Source organism: Apiotrichum porosum (assembly GCF_003942205.1).
Source record: "Apiotrichum porosum strain DSM 27194 chromosome Unknown scaffold_8, whole genome shotgun sequence".
NCBI classification, from domain to species: Eukaryota; Fungi; Basidiomycota; class Tremellomycetes; order Trichosporonales; family Trichosporonaceae; genus Apiotrichum; species Apiotrichum porosum.
The window spans coordinates 964,573-989,055 of NW_021167115.1; the positions used below are offsets into that span (position 1 = coordinate 964,573).

Here is a 24,483-nt window from a genome sequence, read left to right on the forward strand (position 1 = left end):
GCCACCGTTCTTTCCCTTGTTTGTCCTTGGGCCTGTGCTTCCTTTTCTTCCTCCCGCTCAGCTAGTCCGCATGTCCGCAGTCCGCACGGTCTGGCACCGCGCGGCGGGCGAACAGGACAATCAGATTGGGTCACACAAGGCATCATGGCGCACCCACAACGCACTCCATCACAACCCTCGTTGCCTTCACCTCCTGCGAGGCAAGGAGGCGTGCTTTCCAGGGTCCAAAGTGCGACAGCCAAGCGCTGGAAGTGGTCGGGCCGCTACTGTTTCAATTGTGGCTATTGCTCCTCATTTTCCACCCACAACCCCTCAAGGACTTGCCCTCCGCCGAAGCCGGAGTGTCATGGAGAATGCACATTATGCACATTGCATATGCCGGGTGCCGCTTCTAGTAGTGTGTACACTGATAGAAAGAGATTGGGACGATGGGGTAGGAAATGGCGGTTACAGACGCATGGTACAGGAGGCACAGCGCCGACACAGCGCCGAATTAGTGCTCGCGCTGCAAAGGTCGGCAAACGGGGAGAGAGGATAAAAAGAAAAGGAACAGGCAGTGGGAACGAAGGATGGCGGGTTGAGGGAGAGGCGTAAGGATGTGTGGGAACGTGGGTCTACCCCGAGAGAGGTTGACGGTCATGACTGAACATGGCGGATGAACAAGAATGAGAAACACGCGGGCGAAACATGAGTGGGTGTCTTCGTCCTCACCCTAGTTGAGCAAGTGAGCCAGGCTGGGCAGAGTTGCCGACGTTGGCTGTGTTGTTGGCCTGTCGCCAGACGAGCGACGGCCCCCTTGGTCACCACCATCCCGTGTCGATGATGGCGAACTGATGGGTTCTGGTTCAAGCACTAGCGCATGCAATGACGCACTGGGATCTTGAGGGGACAGTGGAGGCGGAATATCTCCCATGTACTGGACGGGACGATCGAGCACCAACGCACTCAGGGACGGTGGAAGACTCGACACGCGCTGTGCCGTCATTGGGGCAGTGATGCCAACACTGCTGCCTTGGGTTGGACCAGTGGAAGCACGGACCGCGGCCGATAGGGCAGCGGAGCTCCCTCGTAGCGACGTCGCTGTAGAGGGCGGAGAGCGGGTCTGTGACGGTAATGCCGACACGCGGTCGAGGGCCAGGCGGTCGTCGCGAGTGTCGAGGCGGGTCAACATGGTAACCTGCGCTGGCGGTGTGCGAGCGGTGTTGACACGAGAGGAACTGGCAGATGCCCGTTCTCGGACAAGTGCCGGGTGGTCTTGCATTGGGGAAGATGGGGAATACACCGGAGCGGGAACAGGGTATGGACGACCGGCAGTGGCAAACGAGCGCGACCTAGGTCTGGTCGGTCCAACCCCATCGAGACTGGCAGGAGGAGGTTGATGAGAACGTGGTACGCCCCAGCCTTCCCACCTGTCTACCGGTACGCCATAGTTGAGCCCTGGTGCTGGTGGCTGTTCACCAGGCATGCCTCCCATTGGCGGTGGAGGAATATTTTGGAAGTTTTGTGACGGGGGCGGAGGCAAGCGCGCATTGCGTTCATCGGGGTATCGATAGTGTCCAGAGTGATGCTGAGTTTGGGCTGAAGATTGTGAAGGATGGTGGCCAGGTTGAGGGCCAAGAGAGCCCGGGTAATGGATTGGAGAGGATTGAGAGTGAAGCTGTCCGTGTGCCATGTGGGGAGAGTGAGGCGGTTGAGGAGGGTACATGAGGTGCGACATGGGTGGAACTTGGCCACCTCCTGGAGGTGGACGTCCATGAACCACTGGGATGGACGAGGAAGGGAGAGCTCGGGGTGCGGTCGTCGGCATGGTCTGAAGGTGGGCTGGTGCAGACTGCATTGACCAGTTTGAAGCTCCTGAGATGGATCCAGCCCAGTGCGGGGCCGCCTCGGCGGTGCGAGGCATGTCGCCAGCCGAGGGAAGGTTGATAGCGTTGGCTTCGTCAATCTCGCGCTCGCGACGACGCTTTTGTCGTTGGTTCTGCGGAGTTTGTTAGGATCTCCTCTGCCACACTCAACGGTCCTTTCGGTTATCTAACGCACCTGGAACCACACTTGCACCTGGCGGGCGGTCAACCCAATTTCTTGAGCCAATGCTTCACGTTCATTTGTTGCAGGAAAGATTGTCTGGTGTGGTGGACGAGCACCAGGTCAGCCACAAACGGCCCGGGTTCCCGCAGTAGACACGTTCTCCCCCCCCCCCCCCCTCCCCTGGAAGGAGAAGAGAGAAGGACAACATCACAACATCAAAGGGACTCACCTTATCCCACAGGCTCGTGAGAGCTGTCCACTGCATGCGAGTCATCAACACGCGAGTACGGCGGGGCCGCGGTGGTGACCTGCTGCGGCTGGCGGGCTCCGACAAGGCGTGGGTCGGTGCCTGGCTCGGGCGTTCATTGACTTCGCGGCGGCTTGGAGAGTCGCTGCGAGTGGATGGACGAGCACCTCCAGGAGAGAGGAAGGGGTGACGAGAGGGAGGAGCCGAGCCCTGCGACTGCATCGAGCGCTGTGAACCTTGGCTGGCAGCGGACCTCTGCGAGTCATTCGACAGATTCCTCGACATTGCGTACGCGTCGCGAGGTCCAGAGAGGGAATGGGAGGACGCAGCGGACAAGGTAGAGCTCGCGCTTGGCCCCACGTCCATCGTGCGGGAACGCGTACGAGGGTCGGAACCGGCCCAGATGTTGATTGATCCACCACCGCCGTCTATTGGTGATCCATAGAAGTGACCAGGTGGTTGTGGGCGATAATGATGGGGGACAGCGTCGACCGGAGGAGCGTGCCGCGGGGTGGTGGGGTCGATTTCGGAGCGTGGCCGCGGCCTGCGAGATGGACCCGACTGGGCGGGACGGAGCGGCGAGGAGGACCCGCCAATAGACAGGTCGTCGCTATCCATGTTGTGGAAGCGTTGAATGACGCGCAGCTTGCTCGGCTTGGGCCTCGCTCACAAGCGCCGGTTGGCACTTGTCGGCAAAGTCGGCCTGGGTGCCGTGAAGGCAAGCGAAGGTGTGTTAAGAACAATCTTGTGTTGTAGAATGGATGACGCAGGACAAAAGGAGGGATGTTGCGGTACGATAGGCTTTGAGTGTTCCAGTGCCCAGGCTGCTGGAATTGGGCAGCGCCTGAACCAGGGAAGACTAGGATATAGGATATCGCAAGACAGCTTTTGGTGACCCTCAGGTGTTGGTGCCAGGGGCGGGATGCTGACAGGCGGCAGACAGGCTCACGAGAGCTAGCTAGTAGCGGCCGTCGGGACAGCTAAATCGCCGCGTCGTTAAAATGAGACACTGAAATGAAAGTAAGTATGGCTGGCGCGGGGGGCGCCGACAGGCGATTCGGGAGTAGGGAGCAAGGTGGGGGTGGCAGGGACGAGGATGGATTAGATGATGGAAACGGACGACGACTTTCAGACCACGTTGCGGTGGACCCGTCTGGTGCGTCTGGTGATGGGGGGTGGGGGGGATGGAGGGCAAGAAACGCCACACCAAGTGCCGCGCCTCGACCAGGCGCTTGCCAGGGCGGGGCCAGAGTCTGATCTGGCGCATGGCGTTCTCCATATGGGAGACAGGGGGTTTGCGGGTGGGAAGGGACAGCACCTGGGCACAACTCACCAGGGTGTCACTCAGAAGCGGGTCGCTGCAGTCAAGTGGTGGGTTGTAGAAGCGGGCTGGTGGTCAAACGGTGGGTGCGCTGTATGGATAAGCACATTATGAGGTGGTGGTGGATGAGACCCAAGCAGAGTAGTCGCAAAAAAAACGACCCCGAGGGCCCTTTCGCCACTCACTTATGAATGAAAGAATGAACTGGTTCAGCGGCCCGCACGGCCCTGGGCGCCGCTGAACGAGAATGACGTTTGCACCGAGATCCAGAAGAGACAGTCCCGGCTTTTTCACTGGCTGATATTCGTGCGACGTGGACCACAAGGTTGCGCGGGCAGCAAGCAACAGGCGGCAGCGGTAGGACTGGCTGTCAGCCCAAAGTCACAGACGGCGCGGGGTCACCGGCACGTAACAAGCTGCTGCACCGGTGAGGGGACCTCCACCACACCACTCCACATGACCAAGGCTGTGGATGTCTATTAGGTGACCTTGGTTGGCCGCCTTCAGGCCTTCAGGTGCGCGTGGGCGCATACCGGACCACACTCCGTCCACACCCCCCGGTCCCAGCCATGTAGGTGGCGCTGCGCCATCAAAGCTGAAGCCGTGTGGAGCGCCGTCTCTCGGCCATAGTTCGGCTCGGACCTGGTGTCCGGGACTCGATAACGGCACACAACCCGCGCACGCGCTCTCGCGTTTGGGCATTTCATGCAGTACGCCCATACGGGCAGCCAAAGCACGGCGCGCTACGCTTCACCAAAGTTCATCGCACCTGTGGACCGCGCCAGCGCACGCCGCACCCAACGACCTCCGCCACCCCCTCAATGATGATCTGGGAGGGCCGGCCGCAGGCGACGCGTGTGCCAAACCGATCTGAAGAAGCATGGCTTACGCCCCCTTTACTCAATACCCTTTGTCGGCAGTGGTGGCCCGTAAACAACACCCAGCGGCGCAGTGGTCATTCTCGGCGCCTACCCCTGGGGCGTGAGGGAGGAGGAGGGGGGGTTCCGACGCGCGCAAGCAAGGAGGGGGTGGCGTGCACGCGCGGGCGCCAACGGGTGATGCAAAGGATACGCGAACAGAGAAACAGTGCACAGGCAGACAAGGAAGGATGGGTGTGGAAAGGCAGTTTTACTCACAGCAGTGGATGTTGTTTTTGTGCGGAAAGAGGAGGCGGAGAACGGAACACTGAACAGAGTCCTCGCTGGCAAGGACCACAAAGGCGATTGTGTGGCGTGCCTTTTGACACTGCCGACGCGGTCCGTCGGTCGCAACCTGCGCGCAAGGTCAAATGCGGATCGAGAAACCAGGCCGCGGCCTTTGCACGAGCACCACGCCGAGCCAGCTCCGGGCCACGTTGGCCAGACACGAGAAACACGGCAAACGTATTCGTGGACGGCCGAGCAGAAGCGATAAGCGGCAGCACTGGCAGTGACCCAGGTGACAACCGGACAGCTGCACGCTGAGAGAACCCAGAGCCAGACATGGACCGGTAGTCCAGTAGTCCATTGTGTTGGCAGATGGGTGGCCCGTGCGCTGCTGAGATGGAAGATCGAGGAGAATGGTCCGGAGTGACACTTACGGTTCAGGCTGTTGTTGATGCTGTAGTAGGACGCGTTGGAACGGCGGGAATGTTGAGAGGGTGTGGGGACAGTAACGGGATAAAGAAGGAGACGAAAGAAGGAAGATGGCCGGCGAGGACGTAAATACGTAAAGGTGGTTTGTGGTTGCCGGCGAGAGAGTGTCGGAGAGTAAGTGAGTGGAAGAAGAGTGGGTGGACGGCCGGCTGGGGGGGAGGTGGGGGGTGGGGGCTTGGGGGGGGTAATACGTTTAATCAACCTTGTGTCCCACATCTCCTTTTGAGCCCTCTCTCCACCGGCAGCTGCGCTCCAACCAAACGCCTTGGCCCCCCCGTTCTTCACGTCCTTTGATGCGTAACATAGCAACCGTGTCCATCTATCTGTGCTCGTTTGCAGCGCCCTTCACATCTGCTGCTGCTCTCCCGTGCCACCACACCACGGGCGACAACGACGTCTTTGGGGGAACCGTCCCCAGCACGGCCGTGTGACTTGTTCGACCGTGTGTCTTTGTTTCATCTCCCATCTCTCTTCATCGCCCACCACCTCCTTCTTTCATCACCATGATGCGCTGTGCCCGTCTGTACCTGTACCTGCACAAGACACGACACATCTCACACAGAAGGGCGTGTAGCGGCGTGGCCTTTTGCTCGATCCAGCGACGCCCCCGCAACCCCGTCCCTACCGACAGCGATGTCGGATCGATAGAGTGGCCATATAGTGGCTGGTTGATACAATCTCCCACTGTCTCCTGCTCATCATTGTTCTTTCCTCCTGCCCATCCTTCACATTGCTTCTTTTTGTTCATCGCCTTGGGGGGGGGGGGGTCACGTCTGCGTGTGCGCATGAGCCACCTCTTGTCTTGCCCTGTGCTTCACACCACTGTGACAGGGGAACACTGCACGGTCAGTCGTCTTCAACTTGCCCTTCCCTCGGGTGACGACTCGCAAACATGCAAACGCGCATAAGCAGTGCGTCAACTACTCCCTACTGTCTCCGCTGGACAACAGAGGGGGGTCATCGCCGCGTTTGTACACGCACTACTCTCCTCCCTCACACACTCAAAGCTGGTCTACAACCGGCCCCACCTTTGCTGTACAAGGCCTGTCCTGGTTCCCATTCTTGTCCGCTGTCTGCCCTGCGTCTATTCGTGACGCGTTTCGGCAACTATGCAGAGCCGGTGTCAGTTTATCCCCATTTCTGAGGCTCGTGAGTGGTCGGTTCGCAAGGCCTCGCACTGGCATTCCTCGTCGACGCCGCCTGCGTACCTCACACCGGCGACGGCCAGTGCCAACATTGACATGCCAACATCGCCACAAAGACACGTGACATTCTCCACGACCATGCTACCATGCGACCGTTGGCCGACTGCCGACACTCTGGGGGCGGACATTTGCGCACTAGGGAACGTCGTGTCCTGTCCTTGTGACCCCGTATACGAGGCGGATGTCGTCAAGATAGGTAACATATGGTACGCGTCGCCTGTGATGATGAACGAGATCGAGATCGCATCGTCACTACCCAACCCCGTCGAACAATGAGAGGGGGCCTCGTGGGGTGAGCCAAAGTTCTCCAGAACCGAGGCTAATGCTGCCGCACCCTGGAAGAGAACGAGAGCGTTGGTGCCTTGTCTTGCAAAGGAGGAGGGCATCTGCAACTCGTGCCTACAGGAGGTGTAGACACGGACCCCAAACGGAGCTGCCGAGACCAGCCTTGGCGCATTAAAACACCAGCTCCATCAATCGCAACTCCCCCACACACTCTCATGCCAGCAGCTCCACAGCTTGGTCACAGTGGCCTTTCCACGCATGTTGCTCACCAAGTTTTGGTTTACTTCGTCAACTGGCCCCACCCAGTTCGAGTTCCTGACGCAGGCCACGTTGGACGTAAACGTTACCGGGCTCCGCGACGCACTACCGGGAAGCAAACCGTAATCGTGGCCTCAGTTCAAGTATCTTCGTTTAGCGAAGTCGGACGGGCCGCTGCTTAAAGTCACACCAACCATATCGCATCTGCACTGCCGTCCATCAGACGACACAAGTGACACTGTCGATTCCCAAACAGTGCAGTGGGATCCGCTCCAGCACAACCTAATTTTTTTTCCCAAGCAATTAATTAACGCATACGGCCTCATATAATTGGTGTCGCTCATACCGTCCGCTGTCGCAGCAGCACGGGGTGGCGTTTGCGTTTGAGTGCTCGTTGCCCAGCGAGTGAGTCACAACCCACATGTCCATTTGGGTATGACCCCATTATGAACCCCCAACGTCATCACACGTCATCTGGAAATGAATCCACACGGAGCCTGCGGAAATCTCCTCGGAGCTTGTACACAGAGTGGCGTCCACCGACAACCAGATCTCGTCAAGATCCCAGTGTATCTGTGTCCGCTCAGGCTCCATGGATCCATGGCCGCCGGTGATATTGTTCTGACATGTCATGTTTTAGTTCTGATATGCCCGTTCCGAGCTAGTGGCGGCTTTGGAACCACTGCGGCTCATCATACTGCGACACGGACAGGTAATGTGGAGCGCCAAGACACGGGCAGTCATGGTCTTTATGAGGGAGCTCTCTTACACTTATTTGTGTGTCGACCACCAACACTGTCATCTCGACTAGTTCCACTCGTGCAATAAGCGCCTAACTTTTGAAACGTGCTTTGCTGTGGCGCCACTTGGGCCACTCGATGGATGATACGCAGGGCTAGCGATCTAGCGACTGGAAGCATTCCGCAAACCATACTTTGGGATGGCAGATACCACATGGAGCAACATTCCGTAACCCTCGCTTAACGACCTGCCATGCCGCCACACGCCACACCCCGCGGTCGCGCGACACATGGGATGTAGCATCACCCTGATTATCACCTGCCTCATAAACTAAAGAGCTATTGTTCAAACGTCTTGTCTGGCGGTAAACCGCAATCCTTTCGGCGCGAGGGCCGTTCTTGTTTTCCTGAATGACTCGCATTGGTCGCCACACGTCCACACCTTCCCCTCACGACAGGTCCAAACGTCCACGTCCGTTCATAAATCTGGCTCCCCCACTCCAGCTCCTGGCCTTCCTGGGCCCCATTTCCGGTGACCTGTCGTACCGGGCCAGGCCCGTTGCTGTCTCCTTGAATTAATAGATCTCGGCTGATGAAAGCCGCAAGCACTGGCCTTCATCTAATTGCGGCGCAACGTCCCCCTCGACTGTTGCAACCGGCAGCCTGAACGGCATCTCTGCCGGCCGCTAGATGGCTTCGGCATCGCCGTCGCCTTCCAACACGTTCTCCCAAAAAGGATGAGGGTCCCTTACATTCGGGACTGTGCGCCAGGATGCTTCATTTACGGACGGGGACAGTTGGCCGAGTGCGCAAGCACTTCACTCTCCTATGGGACAGGAGACGCCCATTTCGGCGGCCCGAATAACCCAAAGGTCATCCCATCGCTCGTCCTTGTGCGCAGCGATTTTTTACTTCACATGCCAACTGCTGTTTCATTACGCCACGGGGCATACATCCCCCTCCGGCCCCTCCTCCAGCCTTGCGAGTGCGAATTGTGGTCTCTTGACAAGTTGCGGACATGGATGGGTTCCGCTGATTGGGTATTCTCCCCTCCATCGGAACGATTGCCGGAACTTGTGTCCGAGCACCAAAGCGCCATGCGCCATGATTGAAAGCCCATGAGCCAGCACACCCATCAGGAGTGGCGGCGGCAACCGCCGACGCCTCGCACGCCTCGTACAGGGTGTGGGGGGTATACTGTAGGTGGTGACTAACCAGTGACAGGGATGGGGTCTTACCTGCGGCCCACGGAAACGGTGGACGGTTTTGCCATATGGCTGAACGAGGCTGACCCTTAACCGGGGCCGCCATGGTCTCAAATCATGTCGTCGTCCCTGCTGCTGACTCCAACCAACTTTAAACCTATCCTGACCTTGGCCTTTCAGACATTCGCAGTCGTATGTCATCGGGCTCACGTTCTCCACTAACCAAATGGTTATATAGGGATGCTAGCCCACTTGTCAGGGGGGTACAGGGCCGCATGGTGACTAACCAGTGGGCAGCGTGCTTTGCGGACCCAGAGAGGTTCCCTTAGTACTGCTGTACGTTGCAAGCCATGCGTTTATGCCATTCGTGCGTCCGCCACTCCACTCAAACTGTGAGCCCGCAATAACATGGGGTCACGTCATGGAGGGAGTGCGGCCGGTTGCTGACGCCTTGTTGACGCCTTGCTGACGCCCCAAGCGCCTTCAGTCAAAGTCGGCAGCGTCTTGGATTCCCCGTTGTACCTGGCACCGCACTGACCTCGTCTGTTTACGTTGGCAAAACTCCTTTTCTGTTCCCACACTCAAGCCCCCTTTCTTCAGATCGGTCCAGCTGGCTGCGCCTCCAAAGGGTTAAAAACAGTTAGTTACCCGGCAGGCTCCTTTCTGGGCTGGGTTTCCTTAGGGCCTCGATCTGTATGTGTGTACGACGCAGCCAGAAAGCAGGGCGTTTGCGGACGGGGCGCGGTTGTGTTGTGGACAGGAAGGACAAACACACACAGACTTGTCAACAGGACAAGGGGTTTCCTGTGCCTCCTTAGCACTGCGGCTCAGCGGTAGCAGTAGACAATGTGCATGGTGTCAAATGGCCTATCATAGTACAGAAAAGAGTGCGGCCGCTGCAATGACATGGGGTTGGGTTGGGTTGCACAGCGTTTGCCGCCAATGCAAATGGGGAATTCACTTTCACCTCACCTTGGGAGCGGTCAAGTCCAGGAGGGACGTCAGCCCCTTGGGCGTGTGGGTGGCTATAGAGCTTTTCTGCTCAAGTTTGTAGAGGAGGCTGCCAGTGCCTCAGCAATGGCGATTTGTTAGGTTTCACGGTCTCCCCTCTTCATAGTCAAGCTCTGCTTCATGTACGTGGTCATGTCGGCATCTGGCAGTCAGTGTAGCCGCTCGGAGAAAGTGCTTACCAGTTGGCTCAAGAGCGCAAAAGATGAAGGTCCGTACACGAAGAGTCGGCACAGTGACCACCGCCGGCTTCTGAGCGACAGAGGGCCAACGATGGGTCGTTCTGCAGTTGGCGAGTCAGTAGAGTAGACCCGGCCACGTAGTCGACGTCATCGTTCGACTTGTGACTGGCGGGTAAGTTAATGGCGAGGTGGGGAAGTGCGGCAGACGAAATTGACGCGAGTTGCGGATAGTGAGAAAGAAGAGGCTTGTATGGTCGGAAGGCCTGACGCTCAGCAATGCAGTGGAGAGAAACATACAGTCGATGACCTGGGCACCGACGACGACGAGGGTGTCGAAGTGGTCGCAGCATCTGTTTGTGAGTCTAGCACCGTATAGGAGCATTTACCTGACGTTGACGCAGTTGCGTCTGCGAGGGTCAGCAAAGTGTACCGGCCTGGGAGGGCACGTCTTGGGCTGTGCGACCAACCTGGAGCATCGGCAACCTCCATGGGCACGTCATCTGGCGATCGATCAGCCCCACGAACCAAGTACACATACACACCGTCTGGATGAGTACCGCCCTTGGACTTGCTCTCTTGAGCGACAGCGAGGACAGCTGCGTGCACAACGTCCGCGGCCACACCATCCACACCCACACGTTGGGCGGCCTCCTCTGCATCGGCCACACGACGCTCGATAGTCGGGGTCGACGCTCCCGTGGGCGTTGTTACGCTTGCCTTCTTTGCAGCCAGCTTGGCCGCAATCTGCTCCTTCAGCCGGAGGATGTTGGCGTTCTTCTCCCGGAGCTCTGCCTCCTTTCGCTCTGCCAAGAGACGAGCCTCGTCAACTGGCTCAGGAATGACAATAACGGGTATAGAGATTGTGCGGAGACCCTCGTCCTCATGTTCGTCGTCACTGTCCGAATCGTCATCCAGAAGTATAAGGAGACGGCTGGCGGGCGGCGGGACACAGAAGAGGCGGCGCTTTGGCGGTGCAGGGCGATATGCGGTTGTGGTAGGACGGCTCGTGTTGTCCATCATGTCCTCGGCATGGGGACGCTTGACGCCACGACGAGTTGACGAGCTTGTCGCACTGGCAACACGAGGCGGTGGTGTTGGCTCTGGACGATCGTCGGGGATCTCGCCGTCCTCCATTTCATCATCAATGTCCATCGGGACCTCGGCAGTCGATCCCAGGATCTCGCGCTCAAGGCTGGCGGCTTCCGCCATGACGGCCGTGGATGGGCCAGCCTGCGGAGGCGGTGTGGGAGCTGCAGACACAGGTGTTGTGGGAGTCGCAGTCTTGCCGCGGCGCATACTGAGGAGGGCGCGTCGACGCGTTTCAATCAAGTCGGCTGGGGAAGGGCCCAGACGCTCGGGGACAGCTGCGTGTGCAGGCTCGGCCGGCACAGGTGGGGGCGGAGGGATAGGAGGTGGGGCCACTGATGGTGGAGCAGGGATTGAGGATTCATCGTCGTCACCGTAGTTGAGCGTAGCCAGAGCGTCTGCCTGGTGAGCATGGTCGAGATCACGACGCCGCCGCCCCTTGTGCGGCAGATGCTGGGGAGCAGGCGCAAGGACGGGGGTGGGCACCTGGGGACGTGGGAGTGGGCGGTAGCTCTCAATGTGAATAGCGCCAGTAGCTGAAGTGGGGCGACTCAAATTCGAGGCTGGTCCGGGAACCGCGGCGTTGGGAGTCCAGCTCGACATAATACGGGGTGCCGACGGCTGCACATACGGCTGGGGAGGAATCATGCGCTCGATGAGGGCCTCGGTTGAGCTCTCCGAGCTGGTACGACCCATGGCAACAGCAACTGCGATGTCTGGGCTGGAGCTGCGCGAGCGGATTGAGCTGGGACGGGACGGACCAGCCTCGTTGCCAAAGCTGGCCACACTGGGGCTCTCGCTTGCTTCGCGCCCAGGTTCGCGAACCTGGTTCCAGAGGGCCCTGCGTTGCTTGGTCCCAGCGACGATGTCCTCACAGACCTTGGCAACGAGGTGGGTCGGTGCGCCCTGGGCCACGAGGTCTTTGGGAGTTAGGCCGTCGTGGAGGAAGCCGCGGATCTCTTTCAACCACTCTTGCTCTGCGAGGCCTAAGAGGTCAGCGGTTGTTGCAGGCGGCGTGCACTCACCGTTGGCCGACGGGGATCCTGGAAAGGACGAGGTAGCGGTGGCACCAGTGAACGTGTTGCTAATCGTCAAGACCGTAGATCGGACGATACCAGAATCAGAAGCAGCGACTCCTGGCGTGACAATGTGATCCACAGAAGGCTGGGCCTGTAAAGTCTTGGCCTTTGGCATGGACGGGGGCGGTTTCGACCTTGTGATAGCCTCACGACGAGGAGCACTGGGCCCCGGCGCGTTGTCGTCGCTTATTTCACCGTCCTCCTTCTCGGAGGTGCTGAGCGTGACCTCGCTGCTGAGCTTGCTGGCTTTGTTTGCCGACTTCCCTGCTTTGGCTGGCGCTGCTTTGGCTGCCTTGGCACTCTTCTTAGCGGGCTTGGGCGGTAACGTCGGCGCTGGGGAAGGAGTCACATCGTTCTTCGCCTTGGACTTGAGGGCTGCAGCACGAAGAGCAGCGACGTCAGGGCGCGGTGGTGGTGGTGGGGCTGTTGATATGCGTGGGACGGAAGGTTCGGAGGAAAGCATTTGAGAACGAGAAGGAGCGGGGGTAGCACTGGATGTGTCGTTCTCGTTTGGGGAAGTTGCAGAAGCGCGGGGATCGGCGCTCATCGTGGATGCAGCCGATCCCATTTGACCTGTGATAAAGCGATGGGGAGAGGATTGGGGAAGATGAGGATGTTGCAGAACCAACAACGTTTAGCTGACTGGGTTTGGGAAGGTGCGACGATTCAACGGAAGCAAATTCTGAGATCTGAGGTGGCAAAAACGACCTAACAGGAGCTACATTCATCTACTACGGTGCGGCATTGCCCCAGGCATACTCCTTGACCCACTCGCCTCCATACTCGTCGTACTCGGCACGGGTGACACGAGCGGCCTTTCCTTCTGAAGTGCTAGCCCACTCGGCCATACCACGCCACGTCTCGAGACGTGGGTCAGCATTGTTAAGGGCGCCATAGATCTTGAGTGGGGTTCGGAAGGGCAGGACAGGCGTGAGAGTGTTGCGCATTCGGGGCAACAGGTTTGGCAGTTTCGTAGAGCCACCAGAGAGGACAACACACTGTGTCATGTCAGCGGCCTTCCCGTTTCGAAGAGGATCGGAGATGACGCTACGTACCTGCATGAGTCGCGCCCTGACATCTTCGTCGAAGCCGTTAAGCAGCCAACCAGCGACTTCGCCGAGGCCGGCAGAGTCGACACCGAACATGGATGGCTGGAACCAGGTCTCTGGAACGCGAATGCGCTCGACGTTGAGATGGATCTGGTAGTTCTGATGGATGTTGTCCGGGTCGTAGCGGCCGAGAGCGTCACCGCGAGTAAAGGCGTTGAGAAGCGCATTCTTGACGCGAACCTGGCCCTCCAGGGTGTGGTCGTCCGTAAAGTGAGGGTCGTGTTCCAAGAGCTTGCTCTCAATGGTCTGGAGCTGGGCGAGGTCGTCCTCCTCAGCCTCCGAGTCGTCTTCGGCGACAATCTCGCGGTAGACAGCCCAATCCGAGTCGTCGCGACCAAATCCGTCGTCCTTCTCTGCATCATTAGAGCTACCCAGCTTTCCAGTGTACGCACCTTCGTCGCCCTTTTTCCTCTTCTTGCCTGACGAGCCTTCGGCAGCAAGCGACGCGATGGACTTCATGCGGTTCTGGGCGGCAGCGGACTTGCGGTCACCCAGCTGAGCACGGCGCTTCTTGCGCTCCTTCATGCGCTCAATGACGCTGACATGCTCGACCTTGAGCTTAGCAGACCATCCTGGGAGGTTGTTGACACGCTCCTCGTCGTCCAGACGCTGGAGTTCCTCCTATGGGGGGTTAGCAGATCCCAATATGGTAAAACTCACCAAGCGTTCCCTCTCCTTGCGCTTCTCCTCGCGGACCTTGACGCGCGCCTCCCAGCCAGCCTTCATAAGACGCTGTCGCCTCTTCTCCTTGATTTCCTCCTCGGTGAGCTCCTCGTCCGGCCTGTCGGCGAGAGGGAAGGAAGGCTCCTCCTCGGGCTCGGGCTCCTCGCCCATCTCGCGCTTCTGCTTGCGCCTAACCTCGAGTTCCGTCTTCTTGATCCAAGCCTCAAGCTCGGCCTCGGTCTCGAAGGGAGTGGTGTCCGAAATGCGCTGGACCCAGTCGGCCTTCTTCAAAGATCCACGCTCGGCGACGAGCATCTTGTACTCGTCCAACTCGGCCACCTTGGCTGCGAGCTGGCCGTCAGTTTTCTACCGAGAGTGAGAACACGCACCTTCTCTGCCCGTTGCTTGGCCTGCATCTCCTGCAGACGCCTGCCCTGCTCCTTCCTCCTCTCAAGCTGAGCCGCGATCTCCTCCTCAGTCTTCTCCACAACCTCAGGCTGGTTGTATGGGAACTGAACAACCATAGTCTTAGCTTCCATCGTGGCAGGATTGGCCAAGGAACGCAGTTCTTCGTCATAGTCCGAGGCAAAGTAGCAGGTCTCGTGGTACATGAACTGGGAGAGTCAGCTTGGGAACGACTAGCCAAAACCTCACCGTAGCCTGGCTCTGGGTGACCTTGAGAGGGAAAGAAGGGTACTTGAGTTGCGCAAGCTTGAGCAGGAGGTCTGCCGACTGAGATCCGCCCCAAGGTATTCTGGGAATCAGTCAGAACCAAAATGGGGACAGGCTTGAAGGAGGAGCTTACCGCTTCGCACGGGTCAGAACGCCCTTGCCGTCAACGACCGGAATGACTGTGCTGGCATTGTGGCCCATGTGGATCGATAAGCCGTCGCGGTGCTTGTGGCGTGAGAAAGCGAAGAGTGAGTCGATGCCGTAGGTCACTTCAGGCGCCCCGTACAGCTCGAAGAGGAGTTCCGAGGTCACTGCCGGTCAGCTCTCCGATGATTCTGTCTGTGCACCCAGTAGCAGTAGACTCACTAGCACGGGTAAACAACGGGTTCGCCAGACGCTCAGTCATGACGATGGGCTGCTCTATCCTGTTCGAGTCGATGCCGAGCGTGAGGAAGGTAAAGTCGAGGGCGCATTCCTACACTCATCAGCTTCGCTCACCCAGTGAAAGCTTACCATCAGGTCGCCGTGGATAAGCATGTCACCATCAAACATGGTGCGGCTCTGGGAGCGCGAGTTGGCATCGACCTCCACGTCGTTGCCAAAAAGAAGAGTGTTACGGCCGAGCTTGCGCTCCCGGTAACGGGAGACAATGTTGGGACGGTCAATGTACGGGCTGTCCATGGTCGAGAAGCCTGCGCGCCACGAGTGGGAGCCTGCGAGACTGTCAGCACTCCATAACGCGCTAATAGTACCCACCATTGTCAATACAGATGACTGGGTCGCGGCCGTCGAGGCTGTGGTAGTCATACGGGGCTTGAGGCTCGCCAGTGAAGCGTTCAGTCTCGGGGACGTTGACAGCATTCTCGCGCGCTGGGGACGAAGACGACGAGGCTGACGCCGCCTTTGCCGAATCCATGTTTGGCAGTCGACTGAGCCGGGTCGGAGGGGCTGCGTTGAGAGGATGGATCCGGTTGAGAGGAGTGGGGGATAACAAGAGCGAGACTCTGGTGAGGAGAGTGTAAGAGAGAGAGACGAGACGTTCCGTCCCTAGGTTGGATTGAACCGTGCCTGAACCATTGGAAAAGTGGAGGAGGTCACCAACACCGTCATCAACTCTCGTTTCTCCGCCATCGTCCACATCGCAAGCAACAAGCAGGTAAGGAAGCGCGTCAAGAGCTTTACTGACAACCGAAGCATACACAGCTTGTTCGCTTTGCCTCCAGCACCTCCCTTTCGTCTTAAAAGAGCAGCGTCCGTGACGACCTAAAGTCGGGCGCGCGTCATGCTCCCCCGCCTAGGTCCGTCTGCGCGGCGAGCTGCCCGACCCCGGGCGGCACTCGCTTCACCATTTCTGCTCGCGCCTTTGCCCATTCGATATACGTCGACCTTGACTGTGAAGAAGAAGGCAAAGGGTCCCAAGCAAGTCATCGAGTTTGGAGAGCTGCCCATCAACCTCCTCGATCCGGAAGGCAACACTGTCAAACCCCTTCCAAAGCACCGCGAGGTCACGAAGACTGAGGCAAAGAGGAAGGCCGCGGGGAAGAAGGGTGACTGTAAGTTGCAAAAGACGTACCCCTCTCTCACGAACCATTACTGACTTTGCGCAACAGCTGAGGTACTGAGTCAAGACGATCTGGAATACAATGCAGCAGTCCGCGCGAACAAGGTGCCCGACACCATGTTGTCAAGATTGGTGTGGGACAACTGGAGGCGATTCCCGGACTGTGTCATTCTGACCCAGGTTGGCAACTTTTACGAGGTAAAAAACTGAATACCTAGACGTTGTGCTGACGCTTCAGTCCTACTTTGAGCCTGCCATCCAGGTGTCGTCGGTCCTTGGCATCAAGCTGACGAGGAAGACGTACAAGAACGGCCAGTTCCCCTTCACTGGATTCCCTATCCACCAGATAGAAAAGTACCTCAAGATCTTGGTCAACGACTACGGCTATACGGTTGCCATCATCGATGAGGAAAAGGACCCCTTGAACCCCCCAGAAGAAGATGCCGTGATTGTTCGCTCGGTCGCGCGCGTGGTCACGCCTGGAACGCTGCTGGACGAGCGGTGGATTACTGGAAGTGAGAGCCGGTACCTTCTCGCTGTCGCCTTTGGGCCCGAGCCCAAGGCTGTAGAAGGCGAGGAGGAGGAGGCGACCCCGCAGCCCCTTCAACTTGCGTACGCGGACGTGTCGACCGGCGAGTTTTTCACCAAGGAGTGCACCACTGCGGATATCGAGGACGAGCTGGCACGTATCGCACCTCGTGAGATTGTTCTTGACTCACGGCTACGCGACGAATGGCTCGATGGCGAGTCGGCGGCCGACGCACAGGGGCCAAGAGGCAACCTTTTCCATCTTCTTCGCGTGTTGGGTGTGCACGTCTCGTTTACCGACGCTACCCAGCGACCTGACTTGACGGAATCGCCAATGGTCAAGAAGCCAAAGAAACGCTCTGCTCCCCTTCCACCTCCAGGTCTGGTCACTATGGAGCGTGAGGCCATTTCTCTTCTCCGTCACCACCTCGAGTATGCTCTGCGTGGTGCGATGCCGACCATTCCGGACCAGTTCAACGTCGAGTCCAACTCCAACCAAATGCACATTGACGCGGCCACGCTGCAGGCTCTCGAGATCCGGACTGCCTTTCGCCCAGGCGGCCTCATTGCTTCTGCCCCATCAACCACCGCTAGCGGCACAATATCCGGTCTCAGTGTCAAGGGAACTCTCATCTCCACCCTCTCGCGTACAGTCACCGATTCAGGCCACCGGTTGCTCCGCCGTACCTTCTCTGCCCCATCTACCTCGCTGCCTGAGATAAACTCGAGACTGGCGCTCGTTGCCGCCTTTGCCGATCGCCAGAACATGCGTTCCGATGTTCGAGACCAGCTGCGCGAGATTGTCGACGTCATGCGCATCATTCAGCGCTTCCGCGCCAGCCGCGGCGACGGGACAGACGTCTGGGACGTCGGTCTCTGGATCCGGAGTGTCGAAAAGCTTCTGCACGTCATCCGTATCCACGTCCAGATGGAGCCGCAGAGCCCAGCCAACTCGCCCCACGGCCAACCCGAGGGCGTGGACCGGCTCAATGAGCTCTTGGAAACATTCAAGCCACTCTCAGATCTCGCGGATGTGATTGAGACGTCTATCGACGAGGTGGGCGTGCAACGTGGCGGCATCGCCACGCCAGAAGAGGACGACGGCGCGGAAGCTGCTGGAGACGCCATGACGCAGACCTCCAAGGTGTCAATGACCAGGGCGGAGAAGAAGAAGTTGAAGGAGGAGGAGGAGGCGCGCAGGAAGGATATTCTTGAAAGGCAACGCTGGTGGATCAAGCCGAGGTGTGTCTGTGCACTGTGTAGTCTTTTAGCTGACGTTGCAGCTTCTCAACCGAGCTGACCAACTTGCACAAGCGCATCAAGACCCTTACAAAGCGTCGCGAGGTGCTGCAGAAGAAGCTGCAGGATGAGTTCGAGGCGGACACGTTGTCGCTCGTCGCAAACGACAAGGGCGGCTACTTTGTCAACGTGAAGAAGAAGACAGAGCTCGGTCGCGTGGAGCGCTCTGGTCTGTTCGGCTCGGTCTCAGAAACCAGAGGCAGCAAGACGTTTGTCTACAGCGTGAGTGTTTGCACTGGTTACCCCTTCAGCCAGTCGTCTGACGCTTGCTCAGGAATGGTCGTCGCTGGGACTCGAGATGGGCAAGGCATTGGAGAAGCTCGAGCTCGCCAAGTCGCGTGCGCTGAACCGCCTACGTGCCATGGTGGTTGAGCACGCGGACATGATCCAGAAAAACGCCGAGCTCATTGACGAGATTGACCTGTCGTCGTCGTTTGCCCAGGCTGCAGTGGACCTGCGTCTCACCCGGCCGGTTCTCGACGATGGGTGAGCTTTGTTTTTTTTTTTTGCAGCCGAGCTAACAACGCAGCACTGGACTTGACATTGTCGACGGTAGACACCCCTCAGTTGAGACGGGTCTCCTCGCCACGGCCCGCGTGTTCACACCGAACTCGACCCGCATGACTGATACGTCCCGCCTCCATGTCATCACCGGGCCCAACCAAGGCGGCAAGAGCACGCTTCTGCGGCAAACGGCCGTGATTGCCATCCTGGCGCAGAGCGGCTCGTTTGTGCCCGCCGAGAGCGTGTCGCTCGGGGTGGTCGACCGCGTCTTCTCCCGCGTCGGCGCGCGCGACGACCTGTTCCGCGACAGAAGCACGTTCATGCTCGAAATGGTCGAGACGGCCGCGATCCTCAAGCAGGCGACGCCGCGCTCGCTCGTCATCATGGACGAGATTGGTCGTGGAACCACGTTGCATGCCGGCGTGAGCATTGCGTACGCGACCCTCGACTATATCCTGCAACATGTCGGATGCCGGACGCTGTTCGCAACGCACTACCACGAACTCACGCACATGCTCGGCGCACCCGTGAACAACTGCGGTGGCGTGGCTACCATCCCAGAGGGGGCATACGTCAGGCCGGGCGTGAGCTTTTTCTGTACCGACGTCCACGAGGCAGATGGCGCGTTCAGCTATTCGTACCGTCTGCGCCCGGGAATCAACTACAACTCGCATGCCATTGTGAGTTGACGCCGGTTGTATGCAGGGGAAACTGACAAATGCAGAAAGCAGCTCAGCTCGCGGGCATGCCTGCCAGTTTCCTGGAGACGGCAGAAGCGACGTTGCGCGCCTTCAACGAGACAGCACAGGACAAGGCATGATAAACCTCGCATCATCATCACCATATCACATTATTCACATAAAAAAAAACGTATTTTTAAAAAGAACCAAAGTACACTACAACCTACAACCTTTATGCACATACCACATGTACGCATGTGTACGCTCACTTGCGCAAGCGACAGTCGTCCCAGTCGACATCGTCCGTCGCCCAAGCCTGGGACTCGATGAATGCGTCGAGCTCGCACAGGTAGTGCGAGTAGTGGGCCGAGGAGCGGCATGCCATGTGGTCAATGTGTGCCGGGTGGTCGCTGGACGTCAGCGCCCTACCATTGCCAAAGCGGGACAAAACTCACTTGATGAGAAGGCGCACGTAGGTGCTCGTTGTCGTTGTACCGTTTTGGGACGTGTCCCCATCAGCGCCCGGATGCTCGCCAGCAAGCACCGTGACGGGCTGCTGGTGGTCGTGGTCCGACTCGTCACACTCTATCCGCTCAACGGCCCACCGCGCACCAAAGGGGATGAGCTCGGAGAGGATGAACCGCCGCTCGTCATCGGGCAAGTGGCGGATGGGGAGCTTGCGGCGCATCTTGCGGATACCCATCGCAGTGAGGATTTCGATCATCTCGTTGTCGTGGGTGAAATCCTGCCGTCGCGTGTGTCAGATGTGAGGCAAGGCAGAATAGCTTACCACAAAGATGCGCTTGCCGCCCGGAGGGAACGTGGCGGGATCGTCGTCGAGCGTGTGGTTTGTGGTGGTCTGGTCCACGGGCGCCGTATCCGTCAGGCGCGCGAGAAGCTCGTTGACCCAGCCGGCCTGCAGAATGTCAGCTGTCTGTCGGGGCGGGTTGCGCAGCATGAACGTACACCCATGATTTTGCCAAATCGCTGTGATTGTCAGCTTTGCGTACTCTCCGAACTTCCCGTAGCGGACTCACACTTCCCTCGCCGACGCGGTACCACCTGGCCACGTCCGCGACGTATCCAGCCACCTCCCACTCGTCTCTCCTCAACAGACGACACCAGTGGCTCCATCCCTTCCAGCTCTCGCCGCTGGCCTGCGAGTCGAACCCACACAGGTCGGCCAGACGGCCAATGTCGTCGACGTCGAAAGGCGGGTTGGGCTGGAAGATGCCATTCAAGCGCGTGACTGCCGGGTCGAGTAGACGCGCAATCTCGCGTTTTTCCTTTTCGCCTGCTGGCGGTGACAGCGCATTGAAGCGCGGGCAGCTGTGGACTGAGAGCGTGTTGTTCCGGTCCTTTGTGGTTGCTTGTCAGTAGACGGTTCGGTGTGGAGAGAGGCCACGAGGCCACGAGGCCACGACACTCACCTCGCCCTCTGCAATGACGACATTGGGTGGGACGCGCACAGGCCCGTCGAACGGGTGGCCGTGGAACGCCTGGAGCCAAAACTCGCTCGTCTCGACAACACGTTGTTGGCGCGAGGAACGGGCAAAGATGCCGTCGTGGTGGAAGAGGGATGCGTACCGCTCCGCATAGGTGCGACCAGAGTCCCACGCACTGGAATGTCAGCTGCCGTTGCAGTCTACCAAGCTCACGCTCGACGGCCCTGTTTGGTGAGCTGGCCCATGTCCCAGTCTTGCAGTTCAAAGTCGGCCGTTCCCAGCCATGAATATTCTGATCGCACGTTTCGTATGCGACGGTTGGCGAGCTTCTTGAGCACCAAGCGCGTGCGATCGCCGGCATCCTGCGTAGGGTACCGTCCCGTATGGCGGTGGAGCTGGTACGTGAGTGGGATGTCTCCGTCAGCAACGAGACTCACAATGGACACCTGGTCAACTTTACAGCCCTTGGGCAAGCCGGCGGCACCACCGCCGTGGCCGCGGCTCATGTATGGCGCGTAGGGTCCTGCGTTGCGCATCCACACTTTTTCCAACGGCTCCTGGATGCCGCCGAGGACGCGGCACAGGCCAGGAATCTTGCACTTGCCCACGGAGATGTCCCACGCGGCAATGGTCGCGAGAGCAAACAAGAAGAGGGAGAAGATGGCCGGGTACGTGTATATCGGTGGACCGGGGCGGCGTGGTCGATGCCGGCGTCGAACCCGCTTGGACCGCGCCGAGCTGTCTGTCGACGAGCGCCGTAACAGTGGTGTTGTCGCCGTTGCCTCTAGGTCGTAGGCTGGCATGGTTGAGTGTGAGGATGCAAGTGTGAACGACGCGGCGGAACGTGCTTTCCGCCCCCTCCGCCCGCGGCATCACAACAGAAAACCCCATTCCATCCGCGGCTAAGCTAATGGACAAGACTATTTCGAGACCTGGGGCTCCAAAGGGCGTCACCTAATCTCGTAATGTTATTCCGTCTGAACCACTCAATGGGCTCGGCGGTATGCATCGACCTTTGATCTTCCGACACGTCTCTCTCTCTATGGCACCCTCGACATCACCTTGCCATGTTTTAGTCATAGTTGGGAACGATGGTACCAAGACCCAGACGCTCCGCCTCCTGCACAATGAGGGCCGAAATAGCCACGTCCTGGACACCAAGGCCAACGCTCTTGAAGACGTTGACGTCGCCAGCCGAGTTGACCTTGGCCTCGGCGCCATGCTCCGAGTTGATGACCTCGCCAATCTCGACCAGGTCATCGTCTGTGACGTTCTGGAGCTCGCCCGCCTCGTGACCACACGCCTCGCGCGAGTCGACGAGCACCACACCCGCACGCTGGATGAGCTCGTCCTCGACCTCGCGCATGTGAGGCTTGTACGAGCCGATGAGGCAGTGGTGCGAGCCCGCCTTGATGTCCTTGGCGCCGTACAGGGCCTGCTCGGACGACGTCATGGTGCAGACAATGTCGGCGGCGTGGACAGTGGCCGAGAGGTCAAAGCCCGCCTCGGCGGTGCCGGCCGAGAACGACGCGACGCCCTGCGCCACCTTGACGGCTGGGAATGCCTTTGCCAGCGACGCGACGAGCGCCTCGGAACGCGGCGTGGAGCGGCGGGCGACGACGGTGACGGTCTTGATGGAAGGGTAGGCGGCGACAAAGGCGCGGACGTGCGAGTCGGCCTGGGCGCCAGAGCCAAACACGACCATGTTCTGGGGCGTCTTCTTGCCCTCGGGATCGAGAATCTTCATGGAGAGAACGGAGCCTGAGAGGTGTTTAGACATGTTGGGAGGAGGAGGAGGGTTCACTCACCAGCAGCGTTACGGACGGCTGTCAAGCGGCGAGCGTTGATAACAGCGCGGACCTTGCCACTCACTTCGTCCAGCACAAGGGTTGTGCCAGGGAGGCCGTCACTGCCACCCTTTGGCACAGACACAATCTTGATCGCGGTGGTACCCGGAACGCGGGCGGGCATGAAGAGCATGGACTGGGCGGGAGTCTGGAGGACGTGGCGGAGGGGCAGCTGTATGGAAGCAACACCAGGTGCTTTAGATGATCAGCATTGTCAGAGGGGGGGCACCAACACCAAAACCAGCCAACCCACCCTCATCCTTCTTGTCCTTGTTAGAGTACGCGGCAAAGACTTGGGCTTGGCCGGCCACCGCGAGCGACAGGTCCATCTTGGCGAGGACGGTGTCGACATCCGAGGCAGTGAGGACCGTCAGGTCGCGCGAGGACGAGGAAGCGGCGGATGTCATTGTTGGGCGTAGAGATAGTGGACAAGAGCAACAAACGGTAACAGAGGCCTGGGTGTAGTTGTAGTGGGCATGGCGCTTAGTATGATCCGGTCATGACCGCGAAAGGAGTCGCCGAGCGAGATATGGATCGACGGAGTTACCGACGATTACCGAGCCCTAATGCAACTACGCGCCTGGGTTGCGATTGTATATACTGGGCCGTTATTTCCCTAGACCCGAAACCTGCAGCCAAGAGATCAAGAGACATGCCCACGCGCGACGCGTTCCAGTTCCTGCCTCCTGTCCAACTGTCTCTCGACCATGGCCAAGACAGGCTGGCGTCGTTGCACTCGGTCTACGCCTCATCAACATTCGAGGCCGGAGACTGGTGAGTGCTGCAAGCGACAAAGCTCCTTACAGTGATCGTGCAAGCTGGGGCTTTGCATTGCGCTTGCCTGTAGACCCAATTTGGCCTTCCATCAAAGCGTTGAAGCTAATTGTTGGCATAACCCCAATGTATCCGACCAGTGCAGGTGTTGAACCTGCGAAGAGCATTGAGAACGAACGCCAGACGTACGTCGTGGCTGCTGGCCGCGTCTCGCTGGTCGCTGGGTAGCTACGCACAGTGAGTGTGGTTTGGAAAGGCGCGAGACACGAGCGTGGCAGCCTGTGTGGATCTCTGGACACGCCTGATTGATCGCCTGAGCACACCCACGCGCACAACACGTCCTTCCTTTATCCATCCTCGACCTCATCCTACTCCTGACCAACGCTTCTTACTACCAACCAGCAATGTCCCCCCATCGCAGCCGCGCGATGTGCCGCGCAAAACAGGAGGCTCACACTCCACCCGTCCGGGAGCCCATGTCCGTCTTGAGGGAGCTGTCTGTGCAAGTACCCACCCGCTCCGTGTCATCGCGCCGCGCCGAGGTCGTGAGCGACCTCCTTCCCCTTGACGTCCTGTCGCGCCCAGCACCTCGCTGTCGTAAACCCCACACCGTCTCCAGTGAACGTATCACGACGGTGAGCACAGCGACGCCATTAGCCGCGTCAGGCGCCTGTGGCCTGTGGACGAGTACATGACATGGTGTCATTCATCTCGGCCGCTGCACCGTACAATCGCATTGCGCGCCCCTTTGCCGTTTACCACGCTACGTTTGACAGCGTGCGGCCATGAGTTTGACGATATTGACAAAAAATGGCCTCTTCCCCATATCCCTCATGTGCAGAGCGGACGTGCCGAGATTACCGAACAAACCTAATGCGAGCCTAAACAGCTGCGCGCGCCTGGAGCCTGCAGCCTCGTCAAGTTCGCTTTGCAGCAGTGCGCAGTGCAGCGATGGTCTGCGCTCTGCAGTGTGAATTTGGGTTTGAACAGTCCCTACGCGCCCTGCGCGCGGGATGGTCTCTCGACGTGCCGGGCCTCTGGGCGCGCTGCCATTTACGCGCGGCGCGCAGCGTCGGCTAGGCGGCCTTGAATGTTACGGCATGTGCCGCAAGCTCACGGCCAA

The 24,483-nt window shown here is 59.0% G+C and overlaps 8 protein-coding genes across 8 annotated transcripts; 2 read left to right on the top strand and 6 right to left on the bottom strand.

Moving 5' to 3' along the window:
* Positions 1–712: 712 nt before the first annotated feature.
* Positions 713–2,893, bottom strand: EHS24_009128 (uncharacterized protein; the record flags this gene model as incomplete). Its single annotated transcript, XM_028624421.1, has 3 exons — positions 713–1,978; positions 2,041–2,124; positions 2,258–2,893. The coding sequence occupies 3 exons, from the start codon at positions 2,891–2,893 to the stop codon at positions 713–715; spliced, it is 1,986 nt and encodes a 661-aa protein (XP_028475493.1).
* Positions 2,894–6,353: 3,460 nt separating this feature from the next.
* EHS24_009129 (uncharacterized protein) lies at positions 6,354–6,821 on the bottom strand (the record flags this gene model as incomplete). The annotated part of the gene is made up of 1 exon (XM_028624422.1): positions 6,354–6,821. One exon carries the CDS (start codon positions 6,819–6,821, stop codon positions 6,354–6,356), a length of 468 nt encoding a protein of 155 aa, XP_028475494.1.
* A 3,190-nt stretch (positions 6,822–10,011) lies between these two features.
* Positions 10,012–12,825, bottom strand: EHS24_009130 (uncharacterized protein; the record flags this gene model as incomplete). Its single annotated transcript, XM_028624423.1, has 7 exons — positions 10,012–10,076; positions 10,151–10,214; positions 10,411–10,463; positions 10,500–10,520; positions 10,581–10,613; positions 10,656–12,185; positions 12,225–12,825. 7 exons carry the CDS (start codon positions 12,823–12,825, stop codon positions 10,012–10,014), a joined length of 2,367 nt encoding a protein of 788 aa, XP_028475495.1.
* A 184-nt stretch (positions 12,826–13,009) lies between these two features.
* ARP5 (Actin- protein 5) lies at positions 13,010–15,638 on the bottom strand (the record flags this gene model as incomplete). The annotated part of the gene is made up of 9 exons (XM_028624424.1): positions 13,010–13,276; positions 13,334–14,008; positions 14,048–14,401; positions 14,440–14,664; positions 14,705–14,804; positions 14,856–15,033; positions 15,089–15,197; positions 15,236–15,435; positions 15,479–15,638. The coding sequence occupies 9 exons, from the start codon at positions 15,636–15,638 to the stop codon at positions 13,010–13,012; spliced, it is 2,268 nt and encodes a 755-aa protein (XP_028475496.1).
* Positions 15,639–16,004: 366 nt separating this feature from the next.
* On the top strand, positions 16,005–19,434 carry MSH1 (DNA mismatch repair ATPase msh1; the record flags this gene model as incomplete). Its single annotated transcript, XM_028624425.1, has 7 exons — positions 16,005–16,275; positions 16,333–16,481; positions 16,522–18,053; positions 18,095–18,332; positions 18,385–18,596; positions 18,667–19,294; positions 19,339–19,434. The coding sequence occupies 7 exons, from the start codon at positions 16,005–16,007 to the stop codon at positions 19,432–19,434; spliced, it is 3,126 nt and encodes a 1,041-aa protein (XP_028475497.1).
* A 125-nt stretch (positions 19,435–19,559) lies between these two features.
* EHS24_009133 (uncharacterized protein) lies at positions 19,560–21,542 on the bottom strand (the record flags this gene model as incomplete). The annotated part of the gene is made up of 7 exons (XM_028624426.1): positions 19,560–19,704; positions 19,750–20,039; positions 20,085–20,210; positions 20,261–20,281; positions 20,332–20,652; positions 20,725–20,914; positions 20,953–21,542. 7 exons carry the CDS (start codon positions 21,540–21,542, stop codon positions 19,560–19,562), a joined length of 1,683 nt encoding a protein of 560 aa, XP_028475498.1.
* Positions 21,543–21,811: 269 nt separating this feature from the next.
* On the bottom strand, positions 21,812–22,993 carry EHS24_009134 (uncharacterized protein; the record flags this gene model as incomplete). Its single annotated transcript, XM_028624427.1, has 3 exons — positions 21,812–22,500; positions 22,548–22,781; positions 22,840–22,993. The coding sequence occupies 3 exons, from the start codon at positions 22,991–22,993 to the stop codon at positions 21,812–21,814; spliced, it is 1,077 nt and encodes a 358-aa protein (XP_028475499.1).
* A 245-nt stretch (positions 22,994–23,238) lies between these two features.
* On the top strand, positions 23,239–23,588 carry EHS24_009135 (uncharacterized protein; the record flags this gene model as incomplete). The annotated part of the gene is made up of 2 exons (XM_028624428.1): positions 23,239–23,360; positions 23,501–23,588. 2 exons carry the CDS (start codon positions 23,239–23,241, stop codon positions 23,586–23,588), a joined length of 210 nt encoding a protein of 69 aa, XP_028475500.1.
* Positions 23,589–24,483: the final 895 nt, after the last annotated feature.